Genomic DNA, 22,264 nt, shown 5'->3' with positions numbered 1-22,264 from the left:
AGCTGGACTCCCTGCTCCCTCTCTTGGATCTCGGCTGGCCTCATTAACTGTCTCATAATTCCTAGAAAATGGGCAGTGGTGACAACTCTGTAGGAGTTCCAAAGTTGGGTTGATAAGGCCACGTGGCTCCTGCTTGGTTCTTGAGAATGCTGAGTCTGGGAGGAGCCAGCTTTGGTTTATGAGTGTTCATAAAATACAACTGGAAAGCTTGTGTATACAAACACAGGCATGTACACAAATGCACACACATCAAAAATTTATAGGGAAATAGGTCCATGTACAGAGGCACAAATACATGCAGATAATACACACAAAAGCAAGCGCATATAGAAATGCATATACCTCAAAAAATGTATACACCTACAGATACACCTCTACATATACAAACACACAGAGAAATACTAGACCTACGTATATGTATAGATAGCTCCATATAAAATACACACAAACACAAGTACGTAGACGTGCTTGTATTTGCATGTACAGTTTACGTGTAGATAGATACAGAATTCCAGGTACATATATAACATGCCTGTGTATACACATCTACGTTATCCATGTACATACAAATACATATATACACTGGCATTAATATCCAAGCAAACTGGTCTGCTCTAAGTACAAGGCAATATGGTTCGCGCATGTTTCTAGGACAAATCACCTTTGAGGTCAGGCCCCCACAGCAAGGACTTCAGGGCAGGCGCTCAGCCGGGCTTGGCCTGACAGGGGTGGGGGTGTTCTGTGTCTGGCAGATAGAACGTGTCAAGCACAGAACCTGCAGTGATGATGATGTCTATAGAATGATGACCGACAGGGCTGCCCTGTGGTCTAGGGGTAAGGACAGGCCATGTTTGTACTGAGGTCAGTATTTCTCAAAGGACATCTGAGCAATTTGTTTGTGGGATACTCAGTGAAGAAGGGGTGCCATAGCAGCTATTCTTGTCCAGAATTCTGGGGGGAAACAGCATCTCTGTTGCCCAGGCTGGAGTGCAGTAGCACAATCTCGGCTCACTGCAACCTCCACCTCTTGGGCTCAATCCTCCCGCCTCAACCTCCCCGAGTAGCTGGGACTACAGGCATGCACCACCACACCCAGCTAATTTTTTGTATTTTTGGTAAAGACTGAGTTTCACTGTGGTGCACAGCCTGGTCTCGAACTCCTGACGTCAAGCAGTCTGCCCTACTCACCTACCCAAAGGCTGGGATTACATGTATGAGCCACCACACCCAGCCGCCCAGAATAATTAATTGTCCAGGGGACTCCGTTTGGTGACTTGGATGATTCTCACTCTCTTGTGTGTGTTGCTGTGTTATCATTGTGGTTATTATTTTTCTTTTCCTTTTTTTTTTTTTGAGACGGAGTCTCGCTCTGTCGCCAGGCTGGAGTGCAATGGCACGATCTCGGCTCACTGCAACCTCCGCCTCCCAGGAAGTGATTCTCCTGCCTCAGCCTCCTAAGTAGCTGGAACTACAGGACCCTGCCAGCAAACCTGGCTAATTTTTGTATTTTTACTAGAGACAGGGGTTTCACCATGTTGGGCAGGCTGGTCTTGAACTCCTGACCTCAGATGATGTGCCTGCCTTGGCCTCCCAAAGTGCTGGGATGACAGGCATGAACTTCAGACCTCAGGTGATCCACCCGCCTCAGCCTCCCAAAGTGCTGGGATGACAGGCGTGAGCCACCGCGTCCGACCTGTGGTTATTATTTTTAAACTCAAGGCACAGAGGTGCAGAGACAGAAGGCAGGAAGGGACTTCAGTGATCTTCTAGAATCTTCTCCATCACACCTAAAGCAGGAAACAGAGGCCCAGGAGGAAGACATGGCCGCCAGCTCTACACACCACCCTCCGATATCCTGGGCCATTTGCGCATCTCGGGAATCTGTCTGTGAGATTTCTCCACTGTCTTCCCCAGTCTGACTCCTTCTGATATTCTCTTTTGTCCAGCTGGGGTGATGATGGTCCCTCAGAGGAAAACCAGAGATGGATTCGAAGAACATTTCGGCCTGAACTACCTGGGGCACTTCCTGCTGACCAACCTTCTCCTGGATACGCTGAGAGAGTCTGGGTCGCCTGGCCACTGTGCGAGGGTGGTCACCGTCTCCTCTGCCACCCATTACGTTGCTGAGCTGAACATGGACGACCTTCAGAGCAGGTGGGTGCACCCTGTGAATAATCATAACAGCATCTCAGGTGAGTTAAAGGTTATTTATCTGCCTCCGTCTGTGGGGTGCAGCGCTCCCTGCATCTACTGGACATTGGCGCTCTGGGGACAGTGCTCCCTGCGTCTGCTGGACACTGGCGCTCTGGGGACAGTGCTCCCTGCGTCTGCTGGACACTGGCGCTCTGGGGACAGTGCTCCCTGCGTCTGCTGGACACTGGCGCTCTGGGGACAGTGCTCCCTGCGTCTGCTGGACACTGGCGCTCTGGGGACAGTGCTCCCTGCGTCTGCTGGACACTGGCGCTCTGGGGACAGTGCTCCCTGCGTCTGCTGGACACTGGCGCTCTGGGGACAGTGCTCCCTGCGTCTGCTGGACACTGGCGCTCTGGGGACAGTGCTCCCTGCGTCTGCTGAGCACTGGCGCTCTGGGGACAGTGCTCCCTGCGTCTGCTAGACACTGGCGCTCTGGGGACAGTGCTCCCTTCGTCTGCTAGACACTGGTGCTCTGGGGACAGTGCTCCCTGCGTCTGCTGAGCACTGGTGCTCTGGGGACAGTGCTCCCTGCGTCTGCTGAGCATTGGTGCTCTGGGGACAGTGCTCCCTGCGTCTGCCGAGTACTGGTGGTCTGGGGACAGTGCTCCCTGTGTCTGCTGGCCACTGGTGCTCTGGGTACAGTGCTCCCTGTATGTGCTGGGCACAGGTGCTCTGGGCATGGTGCTGTCTGCGTCTGCTGGACACAGGTGCTCTGGGCACGGTGCTTCCTGCGTCTGCTGGACACGGGTGCTCTGGGCACACTGCTTCCTGTGTCTGCTGGGCACACATGCTCTGGAAATAGTGCTCCCTGCATCTGCTGGGCACAGGTGCTCCTGGCGCGGTGCTGTGGGGTATGTACATCCCCAGCCATTTGCTGTCCTTGGGCAACTTAGCAATGTGCCATGGTGTCGTTACTTTATTTTTTAGAAGGGACAAGAAACACAGAGGTCAGACATAGAAAAGGATAACAGATATATTTAAACGTTCTCTTGTGCCCCCATGGGAATGTCAGGCACTACATCTGCAGGCGGCATTGGTGTGGACTCCTGTCGACACGCAATGTACTGTCTGTCCATCCACAGGTCTCTCTTGTGAATTCCTCCTAACTCCGCCTTAAGGATAAAAACGATTCCTCTATGGGAATAATCATCTTAGTTTGTTTAAGCTGATATAAGAAAAATTTCAGCAGACCGGGTGTGGTGGCTCACGCCTGTCATCCCAGCACTTTGGGAGGCCGAGGCAGGTGGATCACAAGGTCAGGAGATCGAGACCATCCTGACCAACATGGTGAAACCCCGTCTCTATTAAAAATACAAAATTAGCCGGGCATGGTGGTGGACTCCTGTAATCCCAGCTACTCGGGAGGCTGAGGCAGGAGAATTGCTTGAACCCGGGAGGCGGAGGTTGTGGTGAGCCAAGATCGTGCCACTGCACTGCAGCCTAAGTAACAACAGCAAAACTCTGTCTCAAAAAAAAACAAAAAAGAAAAAAGAAAAATTCCATAGTTTGGGTGGCTTATAAACAACACACATTTATGTTTCACGATTCTGGAGGCTGGAAGTCCAAGATCAAAGTGTGCCAGGGTCTGGCGAGAACCCGCTTCCTGGTTCACAGATGGCACCTTCTCACTGTGTCGTCAGGCAGTGGAAGGGGCGAGGGAGCTCTCTGGGGTCCCTTTTATAAGTGCACTGATTCCATACTTGAGTCTCCCCCATCGTGACCTCATCACCTCCCAAGGGCCTCACCTCCTAACACCATCTCACTGGGGATGAGGATTTCCACGTAGGAATTTGGAGACAGAGACATCAGAGCACACAGTAGGACTTGCCTTTGAATTTCTCTGCAGCCCTAAGATCACAAAGCGTTAACGCCATGCTCACAAAGACCTGGCTGCTTGGCTGTGCCAGCATCAGATTTTGGGGCCAGACTCTGGAATGTACAGCAGGGTGGGTGCCCTCCCCATCCCCAGGCCCTGGAGTACCCTCAGGACTGCGAGGAGGGTGAGCCCAGGGGCACAGGCCCTGCCAGCTCCTAACAGTTTTCATTTCCCTGCACAGTGAGGGGCAGGATGTAACAAAGGGAGGGCCGCGGGGGCCTCCTAGGATACCTTGGCCCATCTGTTTTGTCGGATTGAGCTCCTGCATCTGTGAGCCTCTCTGCTGAAGGGTGTGGGATGAGGGAGACGGCCTCGATGGGATCCTGCATGAAGTATGAACCCTGCCGGTCGTGGGAGGGAAGGAGCGTGGCTGGCCAGGACTTCATCTTCTCCGGGCAGCTGAGGAAGCACCGGGCTGTGCAGGGAAGGGCGGGTGAGAGGAATGCACGGAGAGCAGGGCCTGTGGCCTGGAGGGGCTGCTTCTCCATCATGGTGCCCTGAGGAAGCAAGGGCATGTGTGCGTGCCTGTGTGTACAGGTGAGGTGTGTGTGCCAATGCGCACAGGTGAGGTGCGTGCGTGCCCGTATACACAGGTGAGGTGTGTGTACCCGTGGGCACGGGTGAGGTCTGTGTGCCCATGGATACACGTGAGATGTGCGTGCCTGTGTACACAGGTGAGGTTTGCATGTCCATGTATACAGGTGAGGTGTGTGTGCCCATGTGCACAAGTGAGCTGTGTGTGCCGGTGTGCACAGTTGAGGTGTGTGCCAGTGTGCACAGATAAGGTACATGAGTGCTCGTGTGCACAGGTGAGTCTGCGTGCCAGTGTGCCCAGGTGAGGTGTGTGTGCTACGTGTGCCGGTGTGCACAGTTGAGGTGCGTGCCAGTGTGCACAGATAAGGTACATGAGTGCTCGTGTGCACAGGTGAGTTGTGTGCACAGGTGAGGTGTGTGTGCTGGCTGGGGCATTTCCTGTTTTTATACCCATGATGACAACACCCAGAGGAAGAAATGCATGTTTCTCAGGCTTCTTCTCAGCTCAGGACTCTCTGCAGGATTGTGTAGGTCTCCTGCCCTGGGCTCCATGCTGAAGGGTTTGCCTGGACCCACTGGCAAGAACAGCCCTGCCATGACTGGCTTCCCTAACTCCAGGCATGAGGCTGGGCTGGGCGCGTGGGGGCCAGCCTTCTGTGATGCCCACTCGGGACTCCACGCATGTGTGTGGTGCCTGCTATATGGGAGGAGGGAACGAGGAGTCTTGGCACAGCCAGCAGCACTTGCTGCAGACACGACTCACTGAGCAAGGCAAGGCATGGGTTGGAGAACCTGGGAAATGTGAGCTGCTTGGCAGGCATTGCCGCTCGCCAAAGACACACAGAACACCCCTTCCTCATACAGCACTGGTGGAGGGCCGCCTGTCTGTTATTTTGAGAGCTCACTTTGAGGTTGATATTGTCGATCAACGCAATCTCTGTTTTATTTACTCACTGTTTTTTTGAGATGGAGTCTCACTCTGTCTCCCAGGCTGGAGTGCAGTGGTGTGATCTCGGCCCACTGCAACCTCCACCTCCTGGGTTCAAGCAATTCTCCTGCCTCAGCCTCCCGAGTAGCTGAGACTACAGGCATCACCACCATGTCCGGTTAATTTTTTATTTTTAGTAGAGACATGATTTCGCCACGTTGGCCAGGTTGGTCTCGAACTCCTGGCCTCAGGTAATCCTCCCGTCTCGGCCTCCCAAAGTGGGTGGATTACAGGCATGAGCCACCGTGCCCAGCCGCGATCTCTGTTTTAAATAATGAAGATAAGCAGATCACATCCAGAACAACCCCACCCAACAGAAATGACAGCTACTTCCTAAACACTTTAGGTGTTACAAAGCAGATTCATGCACTTAATAAGAATTGAGCCTCATTATCACCTAAGAAAGCTGAGGAAGCATATATTACCAAGTGCGATTAACAAGAGAGTTTTTATTCCTATAAAAACACATATTAAAGAAAGGCTTTGACGGTATTGCTTATATGCCATTAACTATTATTTTATTTTATTTTTTGAAAGAGACAAGTCTCACTCTGTTGCCCAGACTAGAGTGCAGTGGTGCTATCTGGGCTCACTGCAACCTCCGCCTCCTGGGTTCCAATGATTCTCCCACCTCAGCCTCCCGAGTAGCTGGGATCACAGGCATGCACCGCCACACCCAGCTAATTTTTGTATTTTTAGTAGAAACGGGGCTTCACCATGTTGGCCAGGCTGTAATCAAACTCCTGACCTCAAGTGATCTGCCTGCCTTGACCTCACAAAGTGCTGGGATTACACGCATGAGCCACCGCACCCGACCGCCATGAACTCTTATCTGAAGAGTTGTGTCCACATCCTAACTCCGAATATGTATAACTGAGACCTAATTTAGAAATAGGGTCTTTGCAGATGGAATTAAGTGAAGATGAGATCATTAGGGTGGACCCTTAATCCAGTATGATGGGTGGCCTTACCAGAAGTAGAAAATGCCTGGGCACACTGGCTCACGCCTGTCATCCCAGCACTTTGGGAGGCCAAGGTGAGCAGATCACCTGAGGTCAGGAGTTCGAGACCAGCCTGACCAATATGATGAAACCTCCGCTCTACTAAAAACACAAAAAGTTAGCCAGGCGTGGTGCTGCGCGCCTGTAATCCCAGGTACTCGGGAGGCTGAGGCAGGAGAATTGCTTAAACCCAGGAGGTGGAGGTTGCAGTGAGCTGAGATCATGCCGTTGCACTCCAGCCTGGGCAACAAGAGCGAAACTCTGTTTCAAAAAAAAAAAAAAAAAAAGTAGAAAATTTGGAGACAGAGACACAGAGAAGGCCACATGGAGATGGAGGCAGAGACTGGAGTGATGCGGCCACAAACCTAGGGATGCCTGGAGCCCCCAGGAGCTGGGAGAGGCAGGAAGGACCCTCCCCTCTACCCTTACAGATACCCCAGAGTAACATTCAATCCAACATCTAGGCGCCCCATGATCCAGTCAAGTTAACACATAATATTAACTATTCCGACCGCACTCTACATATAAGAAGGGCCCTAAATGGAATGACAGGTGTTCTTGGAAAGAGACCGAAGAGGAGACACAGACACAGAGGAGAAGGCCACGTGGAGATGGAGGCAGAGACTGGAGTGATGCAGCCACAGGGTCAGGGATGCCCGGAGCCCCCAGAAGCTGGGAGAGACAGGAAGGACCCTCCCCTAGAGCCTCTGGAGGGAACTGGATACAATTATAGTGGATTGAATGGTGGTTCACAGATCTGTCCACATCCTAAAGCCCAGAACCTAGAATGAGACCTTATTTGAAAATAAGGAACTTTGCAGGTGTAATTAGTTAGAGATCTAGAGATGACATCATCCTGGAGTAGGGTAGGCCCTAAATCCACTGACAGGTATCCTTCTGAGAGACAGAAGACGAGACAGACACAGAGGAGAAGGACATGTGGACACAGAGGCAGAGACTGCAGTGATCTGACCAGAGGGTCAGGGACGCCCGGAGCCCCCAGAAGCTGGGAAAGGCAGGAAGAGTTCCTGCCCTAGAAGACCATCCAGAGACAGCACAACCCTGACCACTCCTGACTTTCAGACTTCTGGTCTCCAGAAGGCATCCATTCACTGGATGAATTTCTGTGACTTTGAACCATCCAGTCTGTGCTCATTTGTTTGGACAATCCCAGGAAAGTAATACAGATTGCAAAGCAGATCAAGGAACTTCAGAGTCAAAGGGCTTGAGACCCAGAGCCAGCTCAGAGCCGGCTCTAACATTTTTTGTTTATTTATTTGTATTGTATTGTTTTTATTTTATTTTATGTGTATATATATATATATATATATATATATTTTTTTTTTTTTTTTTTTTTTGAGACAGAGTCTTACTCTGTCGCCCAGGCTGCAATGCAGTGGTGCGATCTCAGCTCACTGCAACCTCTGCCTCCTGGGTTCAAGTGATTCTCCTGCCTCAGCCTCCCTAGTAGCTGGGATTACAGGCATGCGCCATCACGCCCAGATAATTTTTATATTTTTAGTAGAGACGGGGGTTCACCATGTTGGCCAGGATGCTCTCCATCTCCTGACCTCGTGATCCTCCCGCCTCGGCCTCCCAACGTGCTGGGATTACAGGCGTGAGCCACTGCGCCCAGCCACTTCCCCCTATTTTTTCGAGACTTACAATTCAACTTACACTGCTTTTCTTTTCCTGTTCTCCTCTTTTGCTTCGCCAGTTTGATTATGTAAAATAAATATTGATGACAGGCATTCACCTGAGCCACGTTTCATTTCTGTGTGATTCCTCTGCAGAGGATAATGAGAGAGTGTTAACAGATGCCTTCTCTGAGCTTTCTGGAAACTGTTCTTTGTTGACGGCACTGACTCTTTCCAAATAGGCCCCTTTTTCATCGTTCATAGCTTAGGAGTGACCTCTTAAAGGAGAGAACATTGCTTTGCTGGGGCTGCCATAATAAAATACCACGGACCCAGTGGCTTAAACAGCAGACATTGATCCTCCCACAGTCCTGGAGGCTGGAAGTTCCAGATCAAGGTGTGAGCGTGGCTGACTCCTCCTTAGGCCTCTCTCCTTGGGTTGTAGACACTGTCTTCTCCCTGTGTCCTCATAGGATCATCCCTCTGTGTGTGTCTGTGTCCTCATCGCCTCCTCTTATGAGGTGTCTTAGTGCATTTCAGGCTGCTATCACAGAATACCATAGACTGGGTGACTTACAAACAACAGACATTGATTCTCCTACAGTCCTGGAGGCTGGAAGTCTGAGATCCAGGTATGGGCAGGGCTGGTTCCTCCTGAGGCCTCTCTCCTGGGCTTGTAGACGCCGTCTTCTCCCTGTGGCCTCACAGGGTCGTCCCTCTGTGTGTGTCTGTGTCCTCATCTCCTCCTGTTGTGAGGTGTCTTAGCCCATTTCAGGCTGCTATAACAGAATACCATAGACCGGGTAGGTTATAAACAGCAGACATTATTCTCTTACAGTGCTGGATGCTAGAAGTTTGAGATCCAGGTATGGGCAGGGCTGGTTCCTCCTGAGGCCTCTCTCCTGGGCTTGTAGACGCCGTCTTCTCCCTGTGTCCTCACAGGGTCGTCCCTCTGTGTATGTCTATGTCCTCATCTCCTCTTCTTATGCAGTGCCTTACTCCATCTCAGGCTGCTATCACAGAATACCATGGACTGTGTAGCTTATAACAGCAGACATTGATTCTTCCACAGTCCTGGAGGCTGGGAGTCTGAGATCAAGGTGTGATCAGGGTTGGTTCCTCCTCAGGCCTCTCTCCTGGGCTTGGAGATGTCATCATCGCCCTGTGTCCTCACTTGGTTGTCCCTCTGGGTATGTCTGTGTCCTCATCTACTCTTCTTATAAAGACCTCAGTCCTATTGGATCAGGACCTACCCTAGTGACCTCATTTTACCTGAATCGCCTCTTTAAAGACCCCATCTCCAGCCGGGTGCGGTGGCTCATGCCTGTAATCCCAGCACTTTGGGAGGAGGGTGAGGTGGATGGATCACCTGAGGTCAGGAGTTCAAGACCAGCCTGGACAACATGGTGAAACCCCGTCTCTACTTAAAAAATACAAAATTAGCCAAGCGTCATGGCAGGTGCCTGTAATCCCAGCTACTAGGGAGGCTGAGGCAGGAGAATCGCTTGAACCCAGGAGGCGGAGGTTGCAGTGAGCCAAGATTGCACCATTGCACTCCAGCCTTGGTGACAAGAGCAAAATTCTGTCTCGAAATAAATAAATAAATAAAATAAAAGGACCCTATCTCTAAATAAGGTCATCTTTCCGAGGTCCTCAGAGTTAGAACTTCATAGGAATCTGGGGAGACATAATTCAGTCCAGGAGATACGCCCAGGTCCCCTTGGTAGAATAGAACACGCCTCAGCCAGCGTCTTCTGCATTACTATAGGAGGAGCCCCTAGATGACCAGATGGTGGTAGGACAGCCAGGTATTCCCAGTCAGGTGCAGTTGCCTGGATGTGTGTTCCCTGAATTATTGTGCATTGGGCCATCTGGCCAACCAGCTTCAGCTTCCTTGGTTAGCTCCATCTCCATCTCCCTGATTTTTCTGTTCTTACGTCACCCCTGCGTCACATATGACAAGTTCAGTAAATATACGGTGAGTGGGCCGGGCATGGTGGCTCAAGCCTGTCATCCCAGCACTTCGGGAGGCCAAGGCGGGTGGATCACAAGGTCAGGAGTTCAAGACCAGCCTGGCCAACATGGAGAAACCCCATCTCTACTAAAAATACAAAAATTAGCTGGGCGTGGTGGCGCACACCTGTAATCCCAGCTACTCAGGAGGCTGAGGCAGGAGAATTGCTTCAACTGGGACTTGAAAGGCGGAGGTTGCAGTGAGCCTAGATTGCGCCACTGCACTCCAGCCTGGGCTACAAAGCAAGATTCTGTCTCAAAAAAGAAAAAAAAGAAATGAAGTTGCTCCCATTCTCAGACCATCCTCCAGATCTGCTTAACCTGAAGTTTGGAGAGCAGGGGTTGGCAAGGAGAAGGTCTTTGGAGAATTCTGAGGCATGCTAAAATATGAGAACCACTTGAATTTAAAATATACTGCTTTTTTTTTGTATGAAAGATGTGGTTCTTGGCTTTTGCCTGATATAATCATTGCCAGTAATTAGTGTTAATTGCCAAGATTGATTTACTGGCTTGGAAAATCCAAGACTTTTTACACATGAGAGAACCTGTCTCCTCAACTTGGCTATACCGAATCATCCCCATGGTGAAATAAATTTCAATGGAAAGCACTTTGGGAGGCCGAGGCGGGTGGATCACCTGAGGTCAGGAGTTCGAGACCAGCCTGGTCAACATGGCAAAACCCCGTCTCTACTAAAAATACAAAAGTTAGCCAGGCATGGTGGCATGTGCCTGTAATCTCAGCTACTTAGGAGGCTGAAGCAGGAGAATTGCTTGAACCTGGGAGGGGGAGGTTGCAGTGGGCCAAGATCATGCTGCTGCACTCCAGCCCAGCCCAGCCTGCACTCCAGAGCAAGACTCCCTCTCAAAAAAAGAAAAAAAGGGCAGGCACAGTGGCTTATGTCTGTAATCCCAGCACTTCGGGAGGCTGAGAGGGGTGGATAGCGAGGTCAGGAGATCAAGACCATCCTGGCCAACATGGTGAAACCCCGTCTCTACTAAAATATAAAAAATTAGCCAGGTGTGGTGGCATGTCCCTGTAGTCCCAGCTACTGGGGAGGCTGAGGCAGGAGAATTGCTTGAACCGGGAAGGTGGAGGTTGCAATGAGCCGAGATCGCGCCACTGCACCCCAGCCTGGAGACAAAAAAAAAAAAAAAAAAGAGGGACACATACCTTCCAAAATTATTTTCTATTCTTTAAGATTTCTTTCCTGTGAGACCTTTAAATTCGTTTTGTTTTATTTTATTTTACTTTATTTGAGACAGAGTTTCGCTCTTGTCACCCAGGCATCCAGGCTGGAGTGCAGTGGCGCAATCTCAGCTCACTACAGCCTCTGCCTCCTGGGTTCAAGTGAGTCTCCTGTCTCAGCCTCCCAAGTAGCTGGGACTACAGGCACCGCCACCACACCTGCCTAATTTTTGTATTTTTTGGTAGAGCTGGGTTTTCACCATGTTGGTCAGGCTAGTCTCGAACTCCTAACCTCAAATGATCTGCCCACTTTGACTTCCCAATGTGCTGGGATTACAGGCGTGACCCACCGTGCCTGGCCATGATAGATTCTTTACCTATTTAAGAAATTCTTTATTTCCCTCTGATATTCCTCAGTCATGGAGGTGTTATAGGCATGGGCATGCCTCACCGTGAACATGGCTGTCTTGGTTTGAGTTTCTCAACTTACGTAACTTTGGGTGACTTCTTCATTATTTTATTCCTAACCACGTATTCACATCCTGTGAAATCATCCTGTATAGACTGTAAGTTGTGTCACATGTGTTTTGAGTGTGGTATCCCATCTCGATTTGGATTTCACTCAAGGTTTCACATGTTCCCCCTGTGTTCTGAGATACGTCGGACAGCTGACACACTCACTTTGTGTCTATGAGCAAAAGTATCAGGGTGTTTGGATGCAGCTGGAATTCACAAGATACCTTCAATGTCCTGGGTTGTTTTGGTTGTTTTCTCTTAGTGGAAAAAGTCAAAGACCTCTCTTTGAGATCGAGACCATCCAGGCCAATGTGGTAAAACCCCGTCTCTACTAAAAATACAAAAATTACCTGGGCGTGGTAACGGGTGGCTGTAGTCCCAGCTACTCGGGAGGCTGAGGCAGGAGAACCACTTGAACCCGGGAGGTGGAAGTTGCAGCAAGCCAAGATCATAGCACTGTACTCCAGCCCAGCCTGGGCAACAGAGCAAGACTCCCTCTAAAAAAAAAAAAAAAAAAAGGGCAGGCACAGTGGCTCACACTTGTAATCCCAACACTATGGGAGGCCTAGGGGGGCGGATCACAAGGTCAGGAGATCAAGACCATCCTGGCCAACGTGGTGAAACCCCATCTGTACTAAAAATACAAAAATTAGCTGGGTGCGGTGGCGGGCACCTGTAGTCCCAGCTACTTGGAAGGCTAAGACAGGAGAATCACTTGAACCTGGGAGGCAGAGGTTGCAGTGAGCTGAGATTGCACCGCTGCACTCCACCCTAGCAACAGAGCGAGACACTGTCTCAAAAAAAAAAAAAAAAAAAGACCTCTCTTTATTCACAGTATTTTCTGAGTTCCTGGTGGGCGGATCGTTATCAAGAATATTAAATGTAGATAATAGTTATCAAGAATATGAAACGTAGATATCCTAGAAAGAATGTAATGGAGTTGTTTGTACTGCCAAAGGGAAAATTCAATTTAGACATGAAGGATTGTTATAATACTTATAAATGTATTGGATGCCACCCATACTTGCTCATTAAAACAGTGATTGTCATCAGGTTTAATGATCACTGGAAAAATAGCTCCAGTCAACTAGGTTATGAGCAGTCGATTGACTTTCCGTAATTGCATTGGCAATTTGATTATGCATCAATGTCCTGCAATGGAAATACGTTGCAATGCAACGGATTCATAGGAAGTTAACATAAAAACTCAATTGTCTTTGCTTCTACACAAGTACTTCTCAAAGTGGATAAATAATCAATGCAAAAACTGCCTGTTGATCCATATAAAAGGACACCGCCTACGGAGACTGGCTGTTGGGACACCAAGATATGACACGTTTACATCCTACAGTATCCATCACGATAACTTATAAAGGGCTCCTTTCTTTTTTTTTTTTTTTTTTTGAGACAGAGTCTTGCTTTGTTGCCTAGGCTGGAGTGCAGTGGTGTGATCTCGGCTCACTGCAAGCTCCACCTCCCGGGTTCACACCATTCTTCTGCCTCAACCTCCCGAGTAGCTGCAACTACAGGCGCCCGCCACCACGCCTGGCTAATTTTTTTGTATTTTTAGTAGAGATGGGGTTTCACCGTGTTAGCGAGGATGGTCTCAATACTCTGACCTCGTGATCCGCCCGCCTCGGCCTCCCAAAGTGCTGGGATTACAGGCGTCAGCTATCGCGCCTGGTCTTATAAACACTCAAAAGTATGTTCAGTCGTCACGATTTTTAATAACAAGAAGAGAGTAATGCTTTATATAATCAGCAAAAAATGGAGAACTCAAATACCCTTTTATAAGGTCCAGATTTAGCAGCAGGTGGCTTTTGTTCAGTTTCTTATTCAACAGGAAAGCTCACTGAATGATTTTTGTTTCGTTTTGTTTTTTGACAGTCTCCCTGTCTCACCCAGACTGGAGTGCAGTGGCTCAAGGCCATGTCCGCCTCCCAGGCTCAAATGATCTTCTCCCACCTCAGCCTCACAACTAGCTGGGACTACAGGTGTGCTTTACCACACCCAGGTACTTTTTGTATTTTTTGTAGAGATAAGGTCTTACTATACTCCCCAGGCTGGTCTTGAACTCCTGGGCTCAAGCGACCTGCCTGCCTTAGTGTCCCTAAGTGCTCAGATTACATGCGTCAGCCACCACTCCCGGCCTAATACCAACGACTTTTGTCAGAGTCCTTAGGGTTTCATTTACAGACCTTAATGGGCATGTCCTCCTACTTATTTGCTTTCATTCTTTCCCATTTCTAGTGTGGATATTTCTTCATCCCTAACCCCCACCCCAGGGAATCTCTCCTGAAACTACGTGCCCCTCTTGGATTTATTTTTTCACCTCTTGTAGAGAAATGTATTGGCTTTTCCCCTGCCCCCACACCGTATTTTTAAACAATCTTAGTTCTCTCTTCTCCACGCTACTGTGTAAAACCATAATTACAGAACCAACCCCTCCATTTACTCTGGAAAAATCTGCCTTTGGATGATGCGTTTTCTGCTGTTTCAAGTAACCATTCCTCTTACCCATCAATCAAATGCTGGAGATTCAGAACCGAATGCTTGTAGCTGATATTTAAAAGACGCTCGTGCCAGCAGGAAAGCCAGTCTTTGCCTCTCTGCACTTAATAACTATCTGTTTCCTGGACTCTTCTCTTCCCCTGGGGTGAGGAGATTGGAGAAGTTTGCCTTAAAAAGATATCTTGACAGTAATTGGGGGTTTACAGTTTATCTTGGATCGGAGATGGGACTTGAGCCCTGAACTACTCAATTTCCCTGTCTTAATTCTTCCAGTCTCTTAAATTTCTTTTTATTTATTTATTTATTTTTGAGACAGAGTTTTGCTCTTGTCACCCAGGCTGGAGTGCAATGGCGTGATATCAGCTCACTGCAACCTCCACCTCCCGGGTTCAAGGATTCTCCTGCCTCAGCCTCCCGAGTAGCTGGGATTATAGGCACCCGCCACCACACCCTGCTAATTTTTGTATTTTTAGTAGAGACAGGGTTTCACCGTGTTGGCCAGGCTGGTCTTGAACTCCTGGCCTCATGTGATCCACCCACCTCAGCATCCCAAAGTGCTGGGATTACAGGCATGAGCCACCATGCCCAGCCAATTCTTTCAGTCTCTTTATTATGTAGTCAGCCTTTCCAATCCCCTCCTACCCCACCCCAACCCCCAAAAAGTTATGTTTTGATTGTTTATTATTTGGCAAAGTCTCCATGGCTAAGGATCCCCTTGTCACCCTTTGTGTCCTGCCCTTATTTATTTCTAAGGCAGCAGACCTGAGGTTTATTTTCCAGCAGAAATTGGGTAGACCTCAGGTCTATTTGAAATGCTTGTTCCCCAGTGCCATAAAGAAATAGCACTTGAACATTAATTTCCTCAGCAAGGCCATTTTTTTACTTTCTGCAGAAAGGGTACACTCTCCAGCAGGTTTGCCGTGAGAGTACAGCGAACAAAGGGGACAGGGTCATTTACAACTTGATGCGTCCACCCTACTGCTGTGTCCGGTTTCCATTGGCTGCAACGGGACCTCACATTCTGTATTTGTCCCGATTGGCCAGCAACTTGGAACTTTTAAAAGAGGCAAAGGCAGAGGAGAAGAAAGGGAGGAGGAAGTAACTTGTGGAATGCTGAGAAAGGTAAAAGCACTTTTAAAGAAGAGGAACAGGCTATGACGTAATGCTTGCTTGGACCAGTATAAGCATGCCAGGGCTGATATTTAGGCTACATTTTGGGAGCTAAGAGCATAAAGTACATTGATTTCTTTATCACGGCTAGCAGATATTTAAGAATGTTAGCACAAGTCGTTGAATAAAGTTTGCTTCTCAGAGAAGTTACTATTTATTCCTAATTAGATGGGGAGGGAAGTCTTTGAACAGGAACTTTTATTTTTTACAGGCCCAATGTCAGATTTTGGCGTGTGGCTTTCTGCTACCCGTGGCTGTATGATGAGACAGCGTCTGGAGGCAGAACTGAGCCCCTGGAGAGGTTAATGGGGAGTCACTTGTCCTTATGCAAGCATTCAGACATGCCTTCTGCACAACGGCAAGGGACATCTCAGAAAATCTCAGCTGCAGGGTGTGATTTCCCCGGTACGAGCTTTCCAAGCTGTGTGATCCACTCTGTCTTTGGTTAGGTGACGACGGGAGAATTGCTCCGTTGCTAAGATCACAGTGTTGGGGCTCAGAAAACAATCCCCTAAATTTTTCAGAAGCATTAGAACCAGAGCAACTCTGCCATCTTGAATAGGGGCTGCGTAACATGAGGCTGAGACCTGCTTGGGCTGCCTTCCCTGGAGGTGGATGAGGCATTCTAAGTCACAGGATGACACAGGAGGTCAGCACAAGACACAGGTCACAAAGCCCCTGCTGATAAACCAGCTTGTGGTAAAGCCAGCCAAATCCCACCAAAACCAACATGGCGACAAGAGTGACCTCGGGTCATCCTCTCTGGTCATGATGTGCTAATTCTAATGCATTCGCTGCTAAGAGACGGTTTACAGATGCCATGACATGGTCTGAAAGAGGGATGAACCTTCAGCTCCGGGAATTGGTCACCCCTGTCCCAAAAAACTCATGAGTAATCCACCCCTCGTTTAGCATATCATCGAGAAATAACCATAAAAATAGGCCACCAGCAGCTCTCGGGATGCTCCATCTATGGAGTACACATTCTTTATTCTTCTCCTTTCATAATAAACTTGCTTTCACTTTACTCTATGGGCCCACTCGGAATTCTTTCTCGCAAGATCTAAGAACCCTTTCAAACCCCTGAAAGGATCAGGTGATCTGCCCTCCTCCGACTCCCAAAGTGCTGCTGGGATTACAGATGTGAGCCACTGCACCCAGCCAGAAAAGACTTTTTGAATCAATGCTTAACTTTTTTTTTTTTTTAAAGACAGACTCTCACTCTGTTGCCCAGGCTGGAGTGCAGTCCAGTGGCGCGATCTCGGCTCACTGCAATCTCCACCTCCTGGGTTCAAGCGATTCTCCTGCCTCAGCCTCCCGAGTAGCTGGGATTACAGGCATGCGCCACCACTCCTGGCTAATTTTTTGTATTTTTAGTAGAGATGGGGTTTCACTGTGTTAGCCAGGATGGTCTCGATCTCCTGACCTCATGATCTGCCAGCCTCGGCCTCCCAAAGTCCTGGGATTACAGACGTGAGCCACCGTGCCCGGCCCAAGGTTTAATTTTTTAAGATCAATTTCAAGCAGTGATGTTAGTAAAAGATATTCATAGGCCAGGTGAGGTGGCTTACGCTTGTAATCCCAGCACTTTGGGAGGCCAAGGCAGGCGGTTCACTTGAAGTCAGGAGTTCGAGACTGGCCTGGCCAATACAGTGACACCCCATCTCTACTGCAAATACAAAAATTAGCTGGGTGTGGTGGTAGGCGCCTGTAGTCCCAGCTACTTGGGAGGCTGAGGCAGGAGAATCGCTTGAACCCGGGAGGTGGAGGTTGCAGTGAGGCAAGATTGCGCCACTGTACTCCAGCCTGGGCTACAGAGCGAGACTCTGTCTCAAAAAAAAACAAAAAAAAACCACAAAAAGGACCGGGCACGGTGGCTCATGTCTGTCATTCCAGCACTTTGGGAGGCTGAGGCGGGCAGATCACGAGGTCAGGAGATCGAGACCATCCTGGCTAACACGGTGAAACCCCATCTCTACTAAAAATACAAAAAAAAAAAAATTAGCCGGGCGTGGTGGCGGGTGCCTGTAGTCCCAGCTACTCAGGAGGTTAAGGCAGGAGAATGGTGTGAACCCAGGAGAGGGTGGTTGCAGTGAGCCAGGATCATACCACTGTACTCTAGCCTGGGTGACAGAGCAAGACTCTGTTTCAAAAAAAAAAAAGATTTATGATTTTAAAGATTGAGTTGCACGTTGTGAAGTTGCCCTCCCAAAAGATGTACAAATGTATGTGCACACCTTTCCTTTGGTTGTCTGGCCAATTTTCCCCATGTTCTTTGCAGTGGAAATGATGACTTCTTGGAACATTGCCAGTGTGATAGGAAAACAGATGGAGGGTCATTCCCTCTGATTTTGCAAGCTGAAAAATCAACTTGCAAAGGCAGATGAACAGGAGAAAAGGCATACAAAGTTTACTCGATGGATACATACAGCAGCCTTCAGAGGGAAGACCCAGAGGTACAGGGGAAACTGTCTATTTTTATGCTTAGGTTCAACGAAGTCTGAACAAAATCCGTGTAGGAATAGGATTGGAGGAAAAGGGTCTCATCTAAGGCTGATGGTCTGAGTGGGGAAACACAGATAGGCCTGTCTAGATTTTTTTTGGCCTCTGAGCAGCGCACCTTCCTTCTGGGGGTGGGGTGGGACCCTCTCTGGGAAGGGGATTGTAGAACCTACATTCAAATAAGGCAGGTCAAGGAATTTCTTTTTTCTTTTCTTTCTTTTTCTTTTTTTTTGAGACAGAGTCTTGCTCTTGTTGCCCTGGCTGGAGTGCAATGGCGCGATCTTGGCTCATTGCAGCCTCCACCTTCTGGGTTCAAGCAATTTTCCTGCCTCAGCCTCCCGAGTAGCTGGGACTACAGGTGCCCACCACCACACTTGGCTAATGTTTGTATTTTCTTTTTTCTTTTTTTTTTGAGACAGTCTCCCTCTGTCACCCAGGCTGGAGTGCGGTGGCGCAATCTCTGCTCACTGCAAGCTCTGCCTCCTGGGTTCACGCCATTCTCCTGCCTCAGCCTCCCAAGTAGCTAGGACTACAGGCGCCCACCACCATGCCCAATTAATTTTTTGTATTTTTAGTAGAGACGGGGTTTCACGGTATTAGCCAAGATAGTCTCGATCTCCTGACCGTGTGGTCTGCCCACCTCGGCCTCCCAAAGTGCTGGGATTACAGGCGTGAGCCACCGTGCCTGGCCTAATGTTTGTATTTTCACTAGAGATGATGTTTCGCTGTGTTGGGCAGGCTGGTCTCGAACTCCTGATCTCAAGTGATCCACCTGCCTTGGCCTCCCAAAGTGCCGGGATTATAGTCGTGAGCCACTGTGCCATGCTAGAAAATTTCTTTATGGCCAGTTTTTATATACTCAGGGTGTAGGGAAAGTTAGAGTCCTGTTTATAGGGTTTCTGGCTGGCCTTGGGGGAAAGGTGCTTTGGTTTTTGGGACCCACCTTGGGGAAGAAGGATTGCAGTTTCTGTGGTGCCCTTGGGGCAAAATGGCTCAGAGACAGGAGGGTGGGAGAAGGTCAGCGAGAAAGGTTTGCTTCTGATGCTGCTTCTGAGGTCTTCATTTTAGGTTATTGTTCTCTGAGCCCCAACTAGGCATGCATTATTGGTTTCGTTCATTTATTTTATGAAAAAATGAATACATGAATATAGAGGTTATCTAATTTTTTTTTTTTTTTTTTTTGAGACAGAGTCTCGCTATATCACCCAGGCTAGAGTGCAGTGGCGCGATCTCGGCTCACTGCAAGCTCTGCCTCCCAGGTTCACGCCATTCTCCTGCCTAAGCCTCCTGAGTAGCTGGGACTACAGGCGCCCGCCACCACACCTGGGTGAGTTTTTGTATTTTTAGTAGAGACAAGGTTTCACCATGTTAGCCAGGATGGTCTCGATCTCCTGACCTCATGATCCGCCTGCCTTGGCCTCCCAAAGTGCTGGGATTAGAGGCATGAGCCACTGTGCCCAGCCCTAATTTTTTTTATAGTTTCAAGGTCTGCTCTGTAATTGTAATATTCTACTTTTCATCTGGAAAATATAGTGTATATTGGACATTTTATAACAGGGAGAGGAGGTTTAGAAACCAACACCAAGGCCACGTACGGTGGCTCACGCCTGTAATCCCAGCACTTTGGGAGGCCAAGGCGGGTAGATCACTTGGGGTCTGAAGTTCGAGACCAGCCTGGCTAACCTGATGAAACCCCATCTCTACTAAAAATGCAAAAATTATCTGGGCATGGTGGTGTATGCCTGTAATCCCAGCTACTCAGGAGGTTGAGGCAGGTGAATCACTTGAACCCAGGAGGCAGAGGTTGCAGTGAGCTGAGATGACGCCACTGCACTCCAGCCTGGGTGACAGAGCAAGACTCCTTCTCAAACAACAACAACAAAAACCAACATCAGGCTCTCTTCCCCAGTGGTATCATTTATGTTTACACTGTTTTCTTTCTGTATTTCTGATTTGCTTTGATCTTTTTGGTTTTCTTTTATGTGTTTTACTTGGGAAAGCATTCTTATTTTTCTTCTCCAGATCCTTAGGTCAAAGTTTACTTCATTTATTTCAATTTTCTATTCTTTTATTATTATTATTATTATTATTATTTGAGATAGAGTTTCGCTCTGTTGCCCAGGCTGGAGTACAGTGGCGTGATCTCGTGTCACTGCAACCTCCACCTCCCGGGTTCAAGTGATTCTCCTGCCTCAGCCTCCCAAGTAGTTGGGTCTACAGGCGCCCGCCAGCACGCCCAGCTAATTTTTTGTATTTTTAGTAGGGATGGGGTTTCACCATGTTAGCCAGGATGGTCTCAAACTCATGACCTGGTGATCCGCCCGCCTCAGCCTCCCAAAGTGCTGGGATTACAGGCATGAGCCACTGCGCCCGACCCTCAATATTGTATTCTTATTTAGGAACAGCCTTTGTTGGTAAGAGGCACTGGATTTTCACTGATGCTTCTTCTGAAACGCATATGATGACGATGTCTTTCTTTTAATCTTTTGAATGTGTTAAACATTCTTTTAGGCTTTTTGATCTTATCTGTATTTACTTAGCATAAATATCATGCTCATATTCAAAATATATCTGAGATGGCTTTGTGAACCCTGAACATTTGAGACAGGTCTCAGTTAATTTAGAAAGTTTGTTTTGCCAAATTTAAGGACGTGCACCTGTGACACAGCCTCTGAAAGTCCTGATGACATGTGTGCAACGTGGTCAGGTCACAGCTTGGTTTTTTTGTTTGTGTTTTTTTTTTTTTTTTTTTTTTGAGTTGGAGTCTCACTCTCTTGCCCAGGCTGGAGTGCATTGGTGCAATCTCAGCTCACTGCACCCTCCGCTTCCCAGGTTCAAGCCATTCTCCTGCCTCAGCCTCCCGAGTAGCTGGGACTACAGGCACCTGCCACCAAGCCTGGCTAATTTTTAAATTTTTTTTAGTAGAGACAGGGTTTCACCATGTTGGCCAGCCTGGTCTCAAACTCCAGACCTTGTGACCCGCCCACCTTGGCCTCCCAAAGTGCTGGGATTACAGGCGTGAGCCACTGTGTCTGGCCACAGCTTGGTTTTATACATTTTAGGGAGACATGAGACATCAGTCAATATATGTAAGAACTACATGGTGGGGGGGGTGCGGTGGCTCACGCCTGTAAATGCCTGTACTTTGGGAGGCCGAGGCAGGCGGATCACCTGAGGCCAGGAGTTCGAGATCAGCCTGGCTAACATGGTGAAACCCCATCTCTACTAAAAATACAAAAAATTAGCCGGGCGTGGTGGCGGGCGCTGGTAGTCCCAGCTACTCGGGAGGCTGAGGCAGGAGAATGGCTTGAACCCAGGAGGTGGAGGTTGCAGTGAGCCGAGATTGTGCCACTGCACTCCAGCCTGGGCAACATGAGCAAAACTCTATCTCAAAAAAATAATAAGAAGAAGTACAGTCCTTGAAAGGCAGGGACAACTGGAAGCAGGGAGGGGGCTTCCAGCTCACAGGTAGGTGAGACACAGATGGTTGCATTCTTTAGGGTTTCTGATGAGCCTTCCCAAAGGAGGTGATCAGATCTGCATCTATCTCAGAGAGCACAGGGGTGACTTTGAACAGAATGGGAGGCATGTTTGCCTTCAGCAGGCTCCAGCTGGACTTTTCCTTTGAGCTTCGTGATTTTGGGGTGCTCAGATATTTTCCTTTCACAGCTTCCACCAGGATACATATACCGTGTGGTTAGTTCAGAAAATTAGGCCAGGTGCAGTGGCTCACGCCTGTAATCCAGCACTTTGGGAAGCCGAGGCAGGCTGATCACGAGGTCAGGAGATCGAGACCATCCTGGCTAACATGGTGAAACCTCGTCTCTACTAAAAATACAAAAAATTAGCCAGGCGGGTGGTGGGCGCCTGTAGTCCCAGCTACTTGGGAGGCTGAGGCAGGAAAATGACTTGAACCCGGGAGGTGGAGCTTGCAGTGAGCCGAGATCGCGCCACTGCACTCCAGCTGGGGTGACAGAGCAAGACTCTGTCTCAAAAATAAATAAAAATAAAATTAAAAAAAATATATATATAAAAGAAGCAAGAGATATGAACCTTCAGCCACCCTGAAATGTTGTTACGATAATTGTGTAGCAAATTGATCGCCTCTGGGCATCTTCGGAGCCCAGAGGAAAGAAA

The 22,264-nt window shown here is 48.7% G+C and overlaps 1 protein-coding gene and 1 pseudogene across 1 annotated transcript in view; both read left to right on the top strand.

The window, feature by feature from the left end:
* The window catches only part of DHRSX (dehydrogenase/reductase X-linked), a 272,919-nt gene that overhangs the window by 223,258 nt on the left and 27,397 nt on the right, over positions 1–22,264 (top strand). The window contains exon 5 of the mRNA XM_054473374.2: positions 1,947–2,154. Within this exon, the coding sequence (XP_054329349.1) occupies positions 1,947–2,154 (208 nt within the window). The remainder of the gene's footprint in view (positions 1–1,946; positions 2,155–22,264) is intronic.
* LOC134739088 (putative uncharacterized protein encoded by LINC00596) lies at positions 18,448–18,936 on the top strand (annotated as a pseudogene).

Source organism: Pongo pygmaeus, chromosome Y (genome assembly GCF_028885625.2).
Source record: "Pongo pygmaeus isolate AG05252 chromosome Y, NHGRI_mPonPyg2-v2.0_pri, whole genome shotgun sequence".
NCBI classification, from domain to species: domain Eukaryota; kingdom Metazoa; phylum Chordata; class Mammalia; order Primates; family Hominidae; genus Pongo; species Pongo pygmaeus.
Note: the sequence above shows the minus strand (reverse complement) of the source record. Positions and strands in the feature narration are given on the sequence as shown.